This window comes from Lepidochelys kempii, chromosome 8 (assembly GCF_965140285.1).
Source record: "Lepidochelys kempii isolate rLepKem1 chromosome 8, rLepKem1.hap1, whole genome shotgun sequence".
NCBI classification, from domain to species: Eukaryota; Metazoa; Chordata; order Testudines; family Cheloniidae; genus Lepidochelys; species Lepidochelys kempii.
Window position 1 is genome coordinate 3250713 of NC_136387.1, and position 18165 is coordinate 3268877.

Sequence of the window (18165 nt, forward strand, 5' to 3'; positions counted from 1 at the left end):
CCCATTGTTCTCCTTTTCTATTTAAATAAAGTCACATGAACTGCATGTTGTTAGTGCTGTATGTTGTGATGACAAAATTTATGGTGTGTACAAAGATGACCTGATCTGTTGCACTCAGACCCCTGTATGATCAGAACGCAAATATTCTAACCATGTTCCTTGTTTAGCAGCTAGGAAAATCAACCTGTTGCAAATTGAGGGCCCAATCCTGCTCCATTTGAAATCAAGGGGGGAATTTGCCATTGACTACAGTTGGACTTTTGAAGAGTTAAAATGGGAGTCTCCAGGGACAGTGTGTTCTAGCACATGGACAGATTTTCTCAACACTGTCAGATCCTACCCAGGCTGGCAGTTGCAGCATCTGGTCCAGAAATCCTGTAGCAAGCCGGCCTAGGGGATGTGTGGCAAGGCATGCTTCACTGTTATTCTGGAGCATGCCCTCTGGGGAGCTGGCTGCTTCTCCTAGCCCAACCCATTATGCCTCCTTGGCCTGGGCTGGACATCTCTGTCTCTCGCGCTCTCAAATGCAGTGAAAGGATCCCAGCCTGCTGCATGGCTGAGGAGAAGAGGCATCGTGTGCTCTCTGCCCTGCCCATCCCTGGGCACTAGGGAAGCAATTCTAGTCCTTGGCATGTGGATTGCCCTGGAATTAATCATTTCTACTGCAGTAAGTGCAAATATTCAGTGAAAATGTTTAACTCCATATCAAAGCAGTAACATTTCATTAGGTGTCCAGTGAGTCAATACTTACACAGTATGTAAAGGGAGTAAACTACTTTTTTGAGGGGAAATAATAGTTATAAGAGAAGCTGGAAAGGGTTTTATATCTACTATAGCTATTTTCCAGATACCTAAAAGGGCGGTTGTGTATCAATATAAATAGCATAGATACGTGTTAGATTTCCTATAGATAATATATCCCAGGTTTTAAGGTGTCTAAGGATTTACCCAGTTAAAGAACATAGCTAGGTTCCGTTTACACTACACATTGTGACCATGTTGCAACCAGGTCCCCTGATTCTATTATATCTGTAGTGTGGATGGACCCTTAAAAGAAAAGTCTTATAAATAGCTAAAAATGCCTGTTAGCTCCTAAATTGGCTTCTGATTGAAATCTGATATGGCTTTGGAGAATGCATGTGAGCAAATGTGCTAATTCCCACACAAGCATGTTTCCAAAGTGTAAAGCAGCTGTTAGCAGGATTACTCCCTGACTCTGACCTCCCTCTCCCCGCACTTTCCCTTTTATAGATTCCGGGGATGGTAAAAGGAGACACTTGACTGGGCCATTACAATGTGCAGGAAGCTAGAGCTGCTGCTTTCCATTAATAGTCTGAATGTTGTGTGTTCTATTGGGAGACTGAGTTACCTAACAAAGGTGTCCTTTGCCTTTTCGGGGGGAACTGCCTTGTGAGCTCTCCTTTGGCCATCGTTCTGATTGGGGCCCTGATCTGGCATGCATGCCCATGAACCTCAGTGGAAATTGGGAGCATTCAGCATCTGCCAAGAGACACTCAGGGTCTGAACATACACAATTGCTGTCAATGGGAGTGGGACCGGGTGACTGGCCCCTTTAAGAGGGAGCAGGTGTGGGAGGAGGAGAGGTCCAATACACCTGTGACTGGGCCAGAAAGTGAGAGTGAGTGTGGGGAAGAAGGCTGAGCTCCAGCTAGGAAGAGCTGGGAGTGGCTGTTTGGTGAAGAGCAGACTGGGACAGTTGAAGAGCTCTAGGACAGGCAGAAGATGCCAAAGTTGAGTATTAACTATTGTGGTATGGTGGTGGACTTTCACAAAGAGATTTTTCTCCTCAGTGTATGTCGGTCATTTGAATTCCCCACGTTTCAGTCTGTTGTCCCTTATTGTGTCATGATCCCAAAAATTCTCTGCTCCTTCAGAAGGTTCTCTAGCTAAACTAGTGGGCTGAGTTTTTCAATGTTACCTCAGCATTTTGATCACCCAGGAAAATTCTGTAACCAATACACTCACTATAGGTAAGGGTCCCCATTTAAAAAGGTGGTTTGATAATTTACTTTATAGACATCTACACACCCAGGAAATCGCAGGGAAATGCCCACTACGCCACACACTAACCAGATGAGTCAAGACCTGGTCTATTTACAGCTGTGGTACAATGTAACAACTTAGGTCACAGGTGTGACTTTTTCCCCCAGTATAATTATAATGGTACAACTCCTGCGAACGCAGTCATAGCAATATGAAGGTGGCTTTTGTCAGTTTAGCTATTCCTCTTATGGAAATAAGTTATATTCGGATAAGCATATTTATACAAGAATAACTGTTTCCATGCTGGAGGAATTGCACCATTTTTAACTAGGCAAGTATAATTAAATCAGTACAGTTTTTTTGACCCATGAATTTCACCACAGCCAAGGTCATTTAGTTGTAAATGGAGAAAGCTCCAGTGTAATTAATCATCCTTTGTTTTAACATCACCAATCCCTCTTTTAAAAAGCACAAATCGTGGTTTGATTTTTTGTTTGTTAGCCCCATTAAAAACAGACTAGGACCAAGCCCACATCCAGTATACTATCAATCTATGGCATGTCTCCCTGCTTTGGAAAGGACAGCTGCTCGGAGCTCTGCAAATATTTCCTGCCATTCTGAATGGAAGGGGAAAAACGGAGGCTAAATCAGATGATTTGGGACGAGCTGAAGCCCTTCCGAACTGTCACCACCTGAAATAGTGAAGTCAGTTGTTAAATTGTCAGGTGCTTCTACTGAATCCCAGTCTCCTCCCTTTGATAATGTCAAAAATATTGGGTGACAAAATGTTTTAATACAGAAGGATTTAATATTCTGTTCAAGTCTGTCAAGAATGTGGATGCTCCCCCGGTCAAGGCAAATATCTCAAATGCTGAGCAGCAAAGCAGTGTTCCCTTCTCTGTCTGGGACCGCCATTTTTGGTAATACTTCCTCCAGAGTCAATCTTTTAACGGTGATTCCTTAAATAGCCTTTCCTTTTCCCTAAAAGAGTTCCCCTGAAATATCACTGAAATATCACTTTTAATCTGATGCAAATCCAAACTATTAGAACATAAGAATGGTCTGACCCAGCATGGCCAATGGTCCATCTAGTCCAGTATCCTGTCTTCCTGTGGTTGATGCCAGATGAACTGAACAGGGCAATTATTGAGGGATCCATCCCCTGTCGTCCAATTCCAGCTTCTGGCAGTCAGAGGGTTAGGGACACCCAGAGCATGGGGGTCTAGTCTCTGAACAGGTTTATTACTTTAACAAGCATTCTTTCTATTTCCTTGTTTGAATGACTCCTAATTCATGATGAATTCTTTGTCCTTGTATAGTGTCTTCCATCCAAGTCATTAAAGTGCTTTACAAACACTAATGAATTCATATTAGCTTCACAGCAACACTATCTCATTGGCAAGTATCAGTGTCCCCATTTTATAGGTGGGGAGATGGAGGTCCTTGTTTTTAGACCTAACTAATCATTTGCATGCAACCACCCTTGATTTGTGTGCTCATTTATAGTCACTGGGCAGGAACACTTTTAAATTTGCCTACGTCCCATGGGAAGTCCATGGTAGAGCTGGGAACAGAATCCAGATTTCCTGGGTCCCACTCCGGTGCTTTAATCACAAGATCAGCATTCGATAGCAGAACTGGGAAGCACATGTAGGAATTCCATTTCCTCAATGTGGCTATCAATTAAGTTACTAAATAGTCTACAGCTGACCTTGCAGGTGTGAATCAAGCAAAAATCCCCACTACTTCAGTAAGACTTTTCTGAAGAAGGGGGTACAGGAAGAGGCTTCAGAAGTGCTAGACGGGATGTGACTAATTCCTTTGCCAGAGGCAGCCGTGCAACCACAAGAGCCCTGTTAAGCCTAAAATACTCTGGGCCGCTCCATGTGAACATGTCTGAACAATAAACAACGCACAACTGGACAGTGTGAGGTTCTATTTTTATAGATGGGGTTTCTGATGACTGTAAATTAAGAGGTCAAAGCTCATATAACCAAAATCCAATGATAATAATACTGTCATATAATGTGTAATTTATTAAATGTTGTTGTTTTTTTATAATTCTTGGGTGCTACCAAAAATCACAAACACCTCCTGACTGAACCCTACAATGATTATGACACTGTTCCTTTCTCTTTTTGGTGTGTCTGTTTGAAGTATACATTTTTGGCTCAATCTTCTGATTGAAGAGTAGATGTGGGAACTTTGGAAGAAGGTTTGCTGCATTATAGGAAGCCAGATTGTTTTCAAAGATATGCCAGGCATTTACACAGCCTCTGCATAAGTGTCTTTTCTATTTGCATTATTGTAGTTCAATATATGTACTGAGAGGACAAAGCCCCGTGGTGCTCTGTCTGACACACTGTTTTCTGTAATAGCATCATTACAAACTGTGATACAGACACAACTTCCGTGGTGGTGTGGATGACTGCATACTGGAGGGGTGCGTGCCAGCGGTTAGAATGGGGATCTGGAAATCAGGAGTCCTGGTTTCTGTTCCAGCTGTGACACTGATTCATTGTGAGGTTAGAACATGCAGCTTCCTGGTTTCTGCTCTGACCTGTGAGACATTCATTGGATGAAGCAGGGAAAATCCTTTAACCTCCCCATGCCTCAGTTTACCAATATGTAAAAGGTAACACTCCTCTGCTCCACTGCGGTGTTTTGAGACCCAGCTGTGACCCTGTATTGATGCTACTCAGACAAGGACTACTTGCCCCATTGACATCATGGGACTGCTTGCATCAGTAAGGGAGGTAGGGAACAGGTCCTATACTAGCTAGTTAAACGATGAGTGCTTTGAAACAGTTGGGCACCAGCCCCTGTGAAACCGTGGTGTTCTTCTAACACAGTTTGTCCACCACGCTGTGAAAAGTAGACAAGGGGGGAAGATCCTGATGCTAGTAAAGCTGTGCCACATAGCTGCCACAATTTATCTTTTTCTTTCTTCGGACCAAGGGTCTGCAGAACTTACTCAACGCCAGCTGCCCTCTGCTCTTACCCCAAGTCAGCTGCCATTTTGAGGGCAAATGAGATCTGTCTTATTCATTGTGATAGTACCTAGGATTCCCAGTCATGGATATGCACAAACATAGATGAAAAAGTTGGGCCCTGCAAGCCTTTGTTCTCTCTATCTCTGTCTCTCTCTGATTTGTGAAAAGCTGAAGAGCTGGCAAGACACACAAAACCACCACTGACCAGCTGCGATTGTAACATTTCCTCGAAGAAGTGATAACTGTCACAACCTGGCTCAATAGCTCTCTGGAAGGACATCAGTCTGTTGGGTCCCCTTTGTTCCTAAGCCACCTCGGCCTGGCCAGAGCCAGGTCACTGTTCCTAGCTCTGGGTCTCTAAGGGTATGTCTATACTGCAATTAAACACTGGTGGCTGGCCTATGGCAGCTGGCTCTGGCTCATGGGGTTTGGGCTATGGGGCTGTTTCATTGAGGAGTAGATGTTCCAGATAGGGCTGGAGCCCAGGCTCTGGGACATTCCCTCCCTCATGGGGTCCCAGGCTGTAGCTTGAGCCAGAACATCTACATCTCAATTAAATAGCTCCATAGTCCAAGCCCTGTGAGCCCGAGTCAGCTGACCTAGGCTAGCCCCGGCTGTTTAATTGCAGTGTAGACATACTCTAAGGCACACTCCCCAGTGCAGCCCACCTCTCCTTGGGACATAGGGCTATGCCGCCTGGCCACCTCAGAGCCAGAACTAAAGACTCAGCCCTCTGGAGCCCCCAGCTGCATAGGTGTTCCACCTTTCTGCAACCTCTCAGAGCATCTCGATGGAGTTAACCCCTTCAGTGACAACGTGGAAGGCAATCAAGGAATCACGGGCTGAGCAAATGGATTTCTTTACCACAGGCAATTTTACATTCAGGAAAGCTCTAGAGCGTCCCAGATCTTGGCAAACTAACAAACCGGCCTGCGTTGTACACCCTCTTACACTGCCCTCACCCCTTCGGTGAGCCTGAGGTCTGGTCAGCATTTCAGGCTAGGCAAAATTCCTCTTTCCTCCTCTCTCTCACTAGCCCAGTCTTGTGGCACGCAGCAGTGGGTGAGCACGCTTCTCAGAGAGCATCCCGCCCTTAAATACAGTCTGTAACCCCGTTTGCCCTGTGCCCAGATGGGACATTCCAGCCCACACCCATGCGTGTCCCAGGTGAAGAAAAACCATTATCCCCTGCGGTGGGCCCATCACGGAGAGTCATTCACAGGTAACCCTTCTGCCAGGTGAAGTTGGCAACAACAAGGGCCGGATTCAGTAGCTAGAGGTTTATCTCAACCCTACAAAACAGAACCGGCTTGAGCCACCTCCCCCTCAGTAATCTGGGAAAATTTTCCACCACCGCCGGGCGTCTCCGAGAGGCGATACTTCCCCACTTCTGGGTAAAACAAATGAGAAGTTTTATTACCAGGGAAAGGGAACTGAGCACTGGTTTTGGAACCACCACCACTCCTTTCCCCCCCCCCGCCTTCACAAACATAAGCAAACCAGAGTACACTGGGCAGCGTCCTTCGCCTCAGCTCCTCGCCTTGTGGTGCGAAAGTCCGACAAACCGATGTTCCTTTCGCACCCCACTGCCCTCGCCCTCCATCGCACCCCACTCGCAGGGGAGAGTTCAGAGGTACGTCCGGGAGAGTTCACCGCCCACCCCGGCGCGGGGAAGACATCACCTGGCGCTTCTGCTGCTATTGCTGTGGCAGCTGGCCCCCAGCTGCAGCGGTTCGCTCGGCATTGCTGCCTGCGGCCCACCTCTGCGCCACCGTTCACGTCGCTGCCATTGGCTGCTGCACTGGTGCTTCCCGCACTGCCCTGGCCTCTCTACTGCAACGTCTGGGACGCCACATCCAAGGTCCCGCCACTCACCACAGCGCTCGGTGCTTTCAGCAGCGGGCGCGGAACCTCCTGGCTAGTCCAGGCTAGGCAGCCCCTTTCCCAGAAACGCTGCCCCGGAGCAGGTCTAAGGCTCAGGCTTTGCCAACACAGCTCTGTCTGCTCAATACCTAGGCAGAGTAGGTGTGTTCATGTGAATACGGTCCGGTCCTGAAGTCTTTTCCCCCCCAGCTCATCACGAGAGGTCAGGGGGTGCACTCATTCAGATCCAGCTTACATAAAGCTGACGGCCCTCCATGGTTGCCTCTTTGATAGTCCCCTCCAAGCTGCCCCACCCCGCTGCCTGGCAGGGCAGTGTCTGGAATAGACCTGCCTTTTCAAGGCACAGGCTGGTTTTTCAACCCAGAACACAAAATGGCAGCTAGCACATGAAATGGGAGACTGGGTACAAAAATGGAAGTCACAAAACAAAATGGAGTTCACAGTTCGATACAGACATCTCCCCCAGTCACAGTAACCATTAAGGGTCCTGAATGTTCTTTTACCAGAGACGTTTAGTAGCATTGGGAAAGCTCCTGGAATTAGGGCAAGACAGAAAATCATTACAGCCCCTAGCAAACCTTTCTTCCAAATGGAATCTTAATTTTCCATCATCCTGATTTATTGGTATACTCAGGAAGACAACACAGATCCAGCATGCATATAGAAACCATCTGCTAACTGCTCCTTTCTAAGTGAATTTGCTGATCACTCTCCTACAGCCATTTTTACTGTAGAGGGGAAAGTAGAGGATTTTATGGATCATACAGATCAATAATCTTCTGAAGAGTTTGGACAGCAAATAATGAGTTTACTTGGCCTCCTGAGACACCACAATACCAAATCTCTTTCAAAGCACCAGAGCCAAATGCCTCCAATCTCTATCTGCCTGTGCACTTTAACACTTGAGTTACCTCTCAAGAAAGAGATCTTGCAGTCATTGTGGATAGTTCTCTGAAAACATCCACTCAATGTGCAGCGGCCGTCAAAACAGCAAATAGAATGTTGGGAATCATTAAGAAAGGGATAGATAATAAGACAGAAAATACCATGTTGCCTCTATATAAATCCATGGTAGGCCCACATCTTGAATACTGCGTGCAGATGTGGTTGCCCCATCTCAGAAAAGATATATTGGAATTGGAAAAGGTTCAGAAAAGGGCAACAAAAATGATTAGGCATATGGAACGGCTTCCATATAAGGAGAGATTAATAAGACTGGGACTTTTCAGTTTGGGGAAAAAAGACAACCAAGGGAGGATATGATAGAATGAACAATCACAACTGGTGTGGAGAAAGTAATTAAGGAAGTGTTGTTATTTACACCTTCTCATAACACAAGAACTAGGGGTCATCAAATGAAATTAATAGGCAACAGGTTTAAAACAAACAAAATGAAATATTTTTTCACACAACGCACAGTCAACCTGTGGAATTCCTTGCTAGAGGATGTTGTGAAGGCCAAGACTATAACAGGTTTCAAAAAAGAACTAGATAAATTCATGGAGGCTAGGTCCATCAATGGCTATTAGCCAGGATGGGCAGGGATGGTCTTCCTAGTCTCTGTTTGCCAGAAGCTGGGAATGGGTGATAGGGGATGGATCACTTGATGGTTACCTGGTCCGTTCATTCCCTCTGGGGCACCTGGCATTGGCTAGATGGATCTTGGGTCTGACCTCGTATGGCCGTTCTTATGTTCTGACTTCTGATTTTTAAACATAGATCCCTCTCAATAAAAATGACATGCCTATATCTTCAGGTCATGATCTTTAGCTACATTTATTATGAATCACAGGAGGACAATTCATAAAGAAATCCACATCTATGGGAGCACATCTTGCGGGGTGGATGAAGTTTAAGCTGGTGTAGATCTCCTCACCTCAGCTCCGCTCCATAGCTGTCCCTCTTATCCTGCTCTATCCCTCTGAGCTCCCTTCCCTTTTCTTTCCATGTAGCAGATCCCCTCCTAAGTAAACCCACCAAAAGGAAGAAAAACATCATGGAACTAATGTGACATTTGCTGCCATCCCACTGCTCTCGCAACATGTGTGTCCTACGACTTCCCCCACCTGGGTCTGCCTTGTCGATTTAAATTGCCAGCTCTTCGATACAGGAATCGTCTCTTTCTAGGTTTGTATAGCACCTAGAACAATAGGGACCCATTTTTGGCTGGACCTTAGGCACTGCCCTAATAAACATGGTTAATCATCCTCATCTTTGGGGAAAGTGTGGACATTCATGCTGAGACTCTAAAGAAAACGTAAGCAAAAGTAGATAATGTGATGTGTTTCCTTGGATCAATGAGTAGAAAAGGGCAGAAGGGACCATTATGATCAACTAGTCTGACTTGCAAAACACAGGCCACAGAATCGTAACTGGTAGTCCCTGCATAGACCCCAATAACTTGTCCTAATTTCTTCTGGTGTAGAATTGAACCATAAGGAAATGCTTCTCTTTGCCCTAGAAGGCCTGGTCTTTGCTTGAGCAACTCAAACTCTATTGTGTTTTCAGCTCTGGGAACTGGGTGGGCCACTTCACCGGGGGAGGCCAGGTCTGTCTATGCAGGAGCCTGGTGCCTGTATGCCAGCAATGACCCTGGTAGCCTGTGATGGGATGAAACTCCATCATGGACTAGGATGGGTTAAAAGCTCGTTAGTCTAATCTATTACACCTGTGCCATCATTAATTAGTTGAAGGAGGGGCCTAAGAGACAGCAGATGATAGATTAAAGGACACCTGGGCCTCATAAAATGTGGAGTGGTCAGTCTGAGGGTGTACAACCACAGGGAGTGGGTAGGTTTCTTTTGAAGACCCTGAGCCAGGATCTGCAGAAGAATGGTTCTCTAGGGGATCCAGCCCAGGGGCTGACTGCTCTGCACCAGAGTAGAGGGCAAGACTCAAAGGTAACCAAAAAAGGGACTGAGATTCGGGTGACCTGAAGGGCCTGAGGCTTGTTGGGACTCTTGAGTTGTACTGTTGTTACCCCAGAAGGGGTTATATTTGGCTGTGACTTGGCAGTGGGCCAAACCACATCTCTAGCACTGGTTTTTGTGTGGCAAGCTGAGAAGACCTACTGTTGGGAGGAAACTGAGGCAGAAGGTGCTGGTAGTGCTGTGTTTGAGCAGAAGGGGAAGCTATGAGATGGCCATGCCCCAGGACACAGCCCCTAGCCATGGCACTCTCCTGAATTCTATTGGCTTGGAGATGTATTTATTTTCCTGGGGGTACATCCACAGGGCGGGTGGGGAGATAAGGACAGCGATACTGGGTCAGACCAGAGGTCCATCTAGCCCAGTATCCTGTCTACCGACAGCGGCCAGTGCCAGGTGCCCCAGAGGGAATGAACAGAACAGGGAATCATCAAGTGATCCATTCCCTGTCACCCATTCCCAGCTTCTGGCAAACAGAGGCTAGGGAACCAGCCCTGCCCAACCTGGCTGACAGCCATTGATGGATTTATCCTCCATGAATTTATCTAGTTCTTTTTTGAACCCTGGTATAATCATGCATATGTCAGAGATAATGCATATATCCCCCTGGCCCTGCCCAAGAACCTCTGCACCTCTGGTGCAGCCTGTGTGGGGTCCAGCCCCTAGACTTGCTGATGCAGAGGTGGGAGAGGGCTGCTCCAGATTGCATTGTCTGGTCATGCTCCTGAGAGGGCCATTGCAGCAGTTAGGGATGTCCTAGCCACAGCCCCCTGTCCGCCAGCCATGCCACTTCTGCTAGGGACAGAGAGGGGATTAATTATGAAAATGGATAGAAACACTCAGTCCAGGCCCCCTGCTGCTGTTTGTCTGGAGAGTAAATTCTGTTTGGTTTGCCCTGTGCCTAAGTTTTCAGTGCGTTATAGATTTTTGGATTGCCAACCTGTATCTCCAGTGGGGGAGCAGTTAGGCAGGTGGCTGGAGGTTTGGGAAGTTAGGTGGGGGGCAGCTGGGGCTTTGGGGATTGCGGGTAAATGCATTAGCAGAATGTTTCCTTGAAAGGAAAATGTTCATGGTGTCGCCATTTAAACTGCCCTCATTAGGCACCAGAGCTAACGCTTAGTTGAGATGATGAGCCAGATCGTTAGCAGGGCTCAGCGATTGCTTCAGGCTGCCTGCAGACTCCGGAAGACAACCCTGGCTCTCTTAGCGCATGGTTCGCCTTTGGGCGGTTTTCTGAGAGCTGGCAATGCCCAACTCCGCACGGGGGGTGGCATGTGCACAGGGGCTGGGCGCACAGCTCGGGGGATTGCCTGATCAGACCCTGACATCTCTGACACTGATCCCCCCCCCCCTCCCACCACCCCCTTACCTTAAACACTGAATCTGGGGGGAAGGGGGGCAGCTTCGGAACCCAAACCTAGATGTGGCCTCTAGCCCTATAATGGGCTAAACCCAACCCCCTCCCCATCTGAAGGGCCCCACTCTGGGGGGGGGGGCAGTGCCTTATCCCTGGGCTCGGCGACAGGGTCAGGGTCGCTGCCCCGCATCTGCCTGGCGGAGGGACGCCCCCACTGGGCGGACTCGGGGGCTGGCTCCTGGCTGGGCGTGGGGAGACGGCCCCGACCTCGGAGCGCTGCGGGGAGCGGCCGCCAGTTCGCCGGGCGGCATCCGAGCCTGCGGCGAGCCGCCGAGCGAGCCTCCGCGGGGATCCCCGGCGCCGGCGGGCGCGGAGCCTCGGCCAGCCCCCGGCGGGTCCGGAGGGTGCCTGGGTGCCAGCCGCCCCGAGGAGCCATGCCTGGGGCTGCGGGGCCAGCCTGGGGCTCCCCGGCTCCTTTCCTGCTGCCGCTGCTGCTGCTCCCCGCCCTGGAGCCCGCAGGCTGGAGAAGTAAGTCCGCGGGGGAAGATGCCGGGGAAAGGGACCCTCAAAGCCGGGGGGGACGATCCGAGCTGTGGGAACCCAGAGCCAGGGGCTGGCTGGGTCGGGTGAATGTGTGGGGCTTTATTCTAACGCTGGCTCCTGGCCATGATAATGTACCTTCCCTCCCCTGCCCCCTCCCCCCCTTTTTTTGTTCTTTTATATCTTCCACTCACTCCTTCAATCCCTGAACAGAAGGTTTGCCGGCATGAATAGCGCAGCCAGCCTCCTAGCAAATCAACGAGAACACCCAGAGAACACGCATTGCAGGCTGCGCCCATAGACAATCCTCTCTCTCTTTTTTTTTTTTTTGCTGTTGTTTGGGGGATACGTGGTTATAAGCAATGTCTTGTCTGCTGCTGGGACCAGGGTCCGTCCAGGATGTGCCCTGGGGATTTCTAGCGGCGTGGAATGGCAGAGGTTCCTATCTCTCTCTGCAACACACTCCCAGCTGCAAAAACCCAGCTCAGCAGGAAAGCAATGATAGCGGTGGTTGGGTGATAGCCCTAATTGCAGGTCAGCAGGTTGCAGGCAGGCTGGGATTGACATTAGCTGGGAGGAAGAGCTCTGTGCCTTCCAAAGCTTGTTTCTTTTGGCAACAGATAGCCCCTTGTCTCATTAAACCCAGGGGCATTTTTACCTGGTGGTTAATCACAGGGTCCTAATAGAATAAGATTCGCTTCCCACTTCCACTTGCTGTCACTGTCCCCAGTGGATTACCCTCTCCTCTGAGTGTCTTGTGAAGGCGTTGACACCAGGGGCTTTTACACCCGAGTCAAATGCTGGAAAGACAGATACGGCAAATTATGTATTTCAGCTCTCTCTGCTTGGGGCAGCATTCCATGATACAGATCTGCTGGATGGGGTCTGGAAGAGTCGTTAAAGAGAACTGGTTCCCTCTAGAACTCCATGAGTTTAGATATCATGAGAAGTGCTGTTCCCATTCTCTTTCCCAGACCTGGAGAAGAGGTCTGTGGAGCACAAAAGTTTCTCTCTTTCACCAACAGAAATTGGTTCAATGAAAGATATTCCCTGATCCTGGCCTTGTCTCAGGGGAAAGAATAGACAGACCTGCTTTAAAGGGGAAAACACCATTGGGCATTGCTATGGGATTGTTGGACAGGTCGGCCATGCCTGTTAGTTTCAGACTAAGAGAATTATTTAAGTGCTTCAGGGAGTTTCTCCATCTTTGTTCCAGCAATTAATGTGCCTTTTACAACTCCTATTTAAAAATCCTCTTCAACAATTACTGCTCTGTCCAGCTGCACTTATCCATGGTTTGTATATTTATTACTGGCCTGATCCAGAGAGGAGCTGAGCACATGGCCCCTCATCCAGCACAGCAGAAGTTTTTAAGCCTCATTTAAGTCGATCAGATTTCTCATGTGCTAACATTTAAGCACATGCTTAAGTGCTCTGCTGGATCAATGCCTGTGCTTGTATACGTCTGTACTCTCAGAAATGTAGATGTAAAAAGTTATAGGGAAAATCTTTTCTGCTGCTAATATTAAACAATGTGCTTAGATATATTTAGAGACATTAGTGGCCAAATAATTCAAACAGTTCTTGCTTTTTGCTGTTTATATGCTGTCTTTTGAAGGATCTGATCCTGTTCCATTAAGTCAAGGGCAAAACTCCCGTTGTCTATGATGGGGCAGGATTAAACCCTAAATGCTGGGCTTTGCAGTGGAGTTTTGATTCTGAGCAACTGTCTGTGCTCCCCAGGAGAAAACAGCAGTGTTGGCCCACAGCTATACCAGGAAGAAATAACACCCCAGTGGAAAGCCACAGGAAACACCACCATCAGTGTGAAGGTATGTCATATGACCCCGTTGACAGGAAAGGTGCTCTTAATTTTTTTTTTTTTTTTCAAATATTATCACCCAAGGTGTGACATGGTTGATTGGATCTGGTGATGTCTCTTAAATTCTTCAGACCAAATCCCGGTCACTGTAGGCACATGCAGGCTATAGGAGCATTTCAGAAACCGCACCAGCATAGTGGGGAGCTGTTAGCTGTGATCTGGTCTCTCCCCAAAGCTCACAGGCTGCAATGCACCCACTTGGCATATGGTGCCATAGGGGAGCGCTACAGAGAGGGGCTAAGCATGACCTATAAGATCCCCTGCCCAGTGGCGATAAAGCGCTGCTCTCTGTGCACAGTATCTCAGCTCCAAGCTGGAATCCTACCTCCATAAGGATCTGTGCAGAGAGCCACTACTGATCAGAATATGAATGCGGACTGTGCCCCGCCTTTGTGGCGGATGTGTGCTCCAGGTTTGGAGATGGAGCTTAGTCTGTACCCTAAGCAATAATAACAAATAACTCTGGCTGCTGTATCACTTTCCATTCTGAAGGACCCCAAAGCGCTTTAGACTATGGGCATGGCTACACTTGCAGATGTCGAGCGCTTTGAGTTAAACCCGCCTTCAGAGAGCGCAGTCGGGAAAGCGCTGCAATCTGTCCACACTGACAGCTTCAAGCGCACTGGCATGGCCACATTTGCGGCACTTGCAGTGGCATTGGGAGCAGTACATTATGGGCAGCTATCCCAGCATGCAAGTGGCTGCAATGTGCTTTTCAAATGGGGGGGCCTGGGGTGGAGTGTGACAGGGAGTGTGTTGTGTGTATGTGGGGGGAGAGAGAGTGGGTTTTTGGGGGGGCTGAGAGCATGTCAGCATGCTGTCTGGTAAGTTCAGACAGCAGCAGACCCCCAAGTCTCTCTCACACACAGCATTCCACACTAATGGTTGCTTTGTCTCGGAGCAGATAAGCAGCCGGCTGTCAGAAACGGAGCTTTCAAAGGGCATTTCCACATTCCTACAGCTGATTCCAAACAATGACAAGGGTGGCCACTTGACTTAAGGGGATTATGGGACGTTTCCGGAGGCTGATCAGAGTGCAGTAAAGCAACACCTTGTTCACACTGGCACTGCAGCCCTCCAGGGGGGTGCAGCAAACGTTATTCCAGTCGCCGAGGTGGAGAACCAGCAGCGCTGTAGCCGTGGAGTCGGAGCGCTCTACGTGCCTTGCCAGTGTGGACGGGGAGCGAACTAGTGCGCTTGGGGCTCCTTTATTGCACTGTAACTCACAAGTGTAGCCAAGCCCTTAGTCCTGAGATTGCTTACCCACCCCTGAAATGCAGCTGTCTCAGGGAAGAGCCCAGCAGCCATTTAACACACCCACCGATGATAACAGTAACAGGCTGTCTGTGGCCTCCAGTGGCAAAAACCTTCAGGAGGGAGGCCCAGGGGCAGGATAACTCAGTGCTGGTCTCCTTGGGAGTTTGCTCCAAATCTTAGTCAGGTGTGGGAAGGCAGGTTTTCCCTCATGGAGGAAGCTGCACCCAACTCCAACACCCTGTGATCCGTTGGATCACCATGGATGTAGTCCAATGGATCCGTAAAGGCCCTGTGCCTCCGCACCTGCTCTCTACAGGCTCCCACAGTGTCTGGCAAGGCAGCTCCATTGGAATCACACGAACTGGGTTATCCTGCCAGCAGCAAATCTCAGGATGTTCCACGAAGAGGACTCTGTTGCAAAGAGTGAGGGCAATGAAAGGGTAATGCAGCTTGGGACTGTGTCGCCTCCTCAGTGGAGTCGCTCTTGGGTGCCAGGGAGGAGGAGAAACAGCCCCAGCCCTCTCCTGGAGCCTCAGACAGGTCTCCAAAGGTACAAGGCAGAGGGGGGTAATGGATGGAGGTTCATCTGCTTCCTCTGCATCTCCACAAGGATGGTCCTCCCATGTTCAGATCTAGGGGGAATGATCCATTCCTAGTCAGAGCCTGAATGCTGCACCCCTAAGTGAGTGTCCTGGGATATCACGGGGAGTCCTCTCAGGAATAAAGGCTGCTCACATGAGTGATGGTTTTCAGGATGAGTTTGGCCTCCCAGTAACCCCTGCCGTCTGCTGGATATAATCTCTATGGGCCTGATTCATGGAAGCCAAGGAAAGACTCCCATTGACTTCAATAGGCACAGGATTAGCAGAATATCAGAATGGAGACCTGCCACATGGATACGAAAGGCAACTTTCATAATTGACACTAGAGTTGGGATTAACGCAAAGGGATCTGAACACGCATGTTGACTGACAGACTGTTTCAGCCAAGCAATTCTTTAAAATACTCTTATGGTTTCACGTGGTTTCTGTGGTGTGAAATCCCCTTGTATGTTGAGTAAATGATGAGGAAATAACCTGACGCTCTTATTTCTAAGTACTTCTTTATCTTAAAATTCTAATACAGTAAAAGCAGCCTTTCGTGCCTCTTTAGGAGGCAACTTCCTTTAAGAGAAAGTCTTGTAATATCCTCAGTTGTACTGAGAAAGTCTTGTAATATCCTCAGTTGTACTGAGTCAATTTACTTTTTACGTTTTAGATCACTGCTAGTAAGCAGCTAATTTTTATCAGCTCTGTGGTCATTTAAAACTTGTTTCTGTGCTGAACGGCCCCATGTTCCTTTGTATGAATTAGTATAAAAACAAAAGACTGTACTAAAAAAACAAATCCAGTAGTAGCAGACACATCGAGTAATGAGGTGTTTGGCTGTAGTTTATATCCTTGATCTCTCTCCCCCTCCCTCCTTGTGTTTTAATTGTATCTGCCTAATAATGAAAATAAGTATAATGCAGTGGTTACTGGGAACACCTTTCAGGTAATGCATCCTGTCTAGCAGGTGTATACACCTCACCTGTGTACAATGCACACCTCCAGTTTGTCTTCTTCCAGCCCTACCATTTATTTAACACTAGGGATACACATAACTTGCTATACCTGTATACAGCTATATATCTGTATACTGTAAATATAAGTACACCAGATCTTTGGACCTGTCTATATTGACATTTGAAATGATATTAGGGCCTTCATAGAAAACCAGGTCTCTGAGTACATCCTAGCAAGGTAGATGTAGAGTGCCTACCATATGTTGTAGACCAACATGGCTGCAGTTTCAATATATGTTGAGTAGTTTTTCTGGGCAGGAGACTTTTTATACAAATTGTGCATGCTATAGACCAGTGGTTCTCCACCACTTCACTTTGTAGAAGAAAGCTTCTTTCCTGGACCATTACCGCTGCCATCTGCTAAGAAATAGTGTAAGCACAGCTCTGTATCAGGCAAATCGTGCTAGGATGTTTTTCCAGTGACCAAGCATTCCTTGGGCTCTGAGGCATGGGTCCTGTCCATATTTCCAAAGGAGTAACAACACATCATTCTTCTTTCTGAGCATTCCACCTCCATCCGTCTCTGCCTACTGGGCACAGCAGGGGCGGGAGACGTGCTCAACGCTGCAGGGTGGAATAAGGGGAGGTTTGCACTTGCAAACAAAGTAATTGCCAAGTTGATGAACACTTGGGTATTCACAATGATCATGCTGTATGTGTAATGGGCAGTTTCTCTGTTGCATGTAGCACCCATTCAAAGCAGAAGTCAAGATGACAGTCGAGGGGAAAGAGCTCATCCTGGATGTTGAGAAGAATGAGTAAGTGTGCTTGTCCATTGTATGCCCTGTGCCGTCTGCTCCCGAAGATGATGAATAAGGAGCTGATCCAGAGCCCCGTGGAGCTCTTTCTGTTGGCTTCACTGAACTTTGGATCACACCCTAAGGGCTCATCTAAACCTAAAGCTTAGATTGACCTAGCGACATTGCTCAGGGCTGTGGACAAATGTCTTGCCCTGTGCGACATAGTTAGGTTGACCTAAGCCCCCACTGTAGACACAGCTAGATGGATGGAAAAATTCTTCCTTCAACCTAGCTATGGATTAACAGTATCAATTGACCATCCCCTTTTGTCAATGTAGGAAACGTCTATGTTGCAGCTGCTGTGCCGTAGTGTGTGGCTGTGGTTTAGACATACTCTAAGTGGGGGAAATGCATGCCACTCTTATACATGATAAGAGTACTCTGGGTCTGTCCTTCAGCTGGTAGAGTGACTTCTGTGGAGCTCTGTCAATGTATGCCAGCTGGCGATCTGGCCCACTGTATATAAACCCATGCCATGTAACAGTTAGTACCTGCGTTAACTAGACAATGATTTCCTGTTACTCTTTACCTGATGTTAGTGAGCTGGATTGTTCACCAAATGACTCAATGTTTTTTTTATCAGTAAAAAGCTCTCATGTGGATTTTGTATGTTATGTTACTCATAAGGGATTCCACTCCAGGTCTCTTAGGAGGAATGACAGTGAAACTTATATTTCTCTAATGCCACTTATCCTAAAGTGGCCTAAAGAAATGTTTTCACTTGCACTGACTACAGAGGTTCAGCCACCTCTGTGGTAGAACACAGCAGCTGGTTAACAGCACACAGCAACAGTATATAGTCGTTTGGGATAGGAAGCAAAGAAGAAGAATACTGTATCCAAATGAAGCTACCAGTGGATATAGGTGGGCAGGATGGTTTTGCTGCTGGAGTTTGGATGTAGATTCTTTGCTACTTTT

General features: G+C 47.8%; 1 protein-coding gene across 3 annotated transcripts in view; it reads left to right on the forward strand.

Annotated features, from left to right (window-relative positions):
• The first annotated feature begins 11517 nt into the window (after positions 1-11517).
• ADAM19 (ADAM metallopeptidase domain 19) overlaps positions 11518-18165 on the forward strand; it is a 52356-nt gene continuing 45708 nt past the window's right edge. The window contains exons 1-3 of one of the 3 annotated variants that reach the window (XM_073355211.2): positions 11518-11693; positions 13449-13537; positions 17135-17205. In XM_073355211.2, coding sequence (XP_073211312.1) covers positions 11600-11693; positions 13449-13537; positions 17135-17205 — 254 coding nt within the window. In that variant the 5' untranslated portion in view covers positions 11518-11599. Of the gene's footprint in view, positions 11694-13448; positions 13538-17134; positions 17206-18165 lie in introns of those variants that run through there. The other 2 variants (XM_073355214.2, XM_073355215.2) reach the window with 2 other exon arrangements.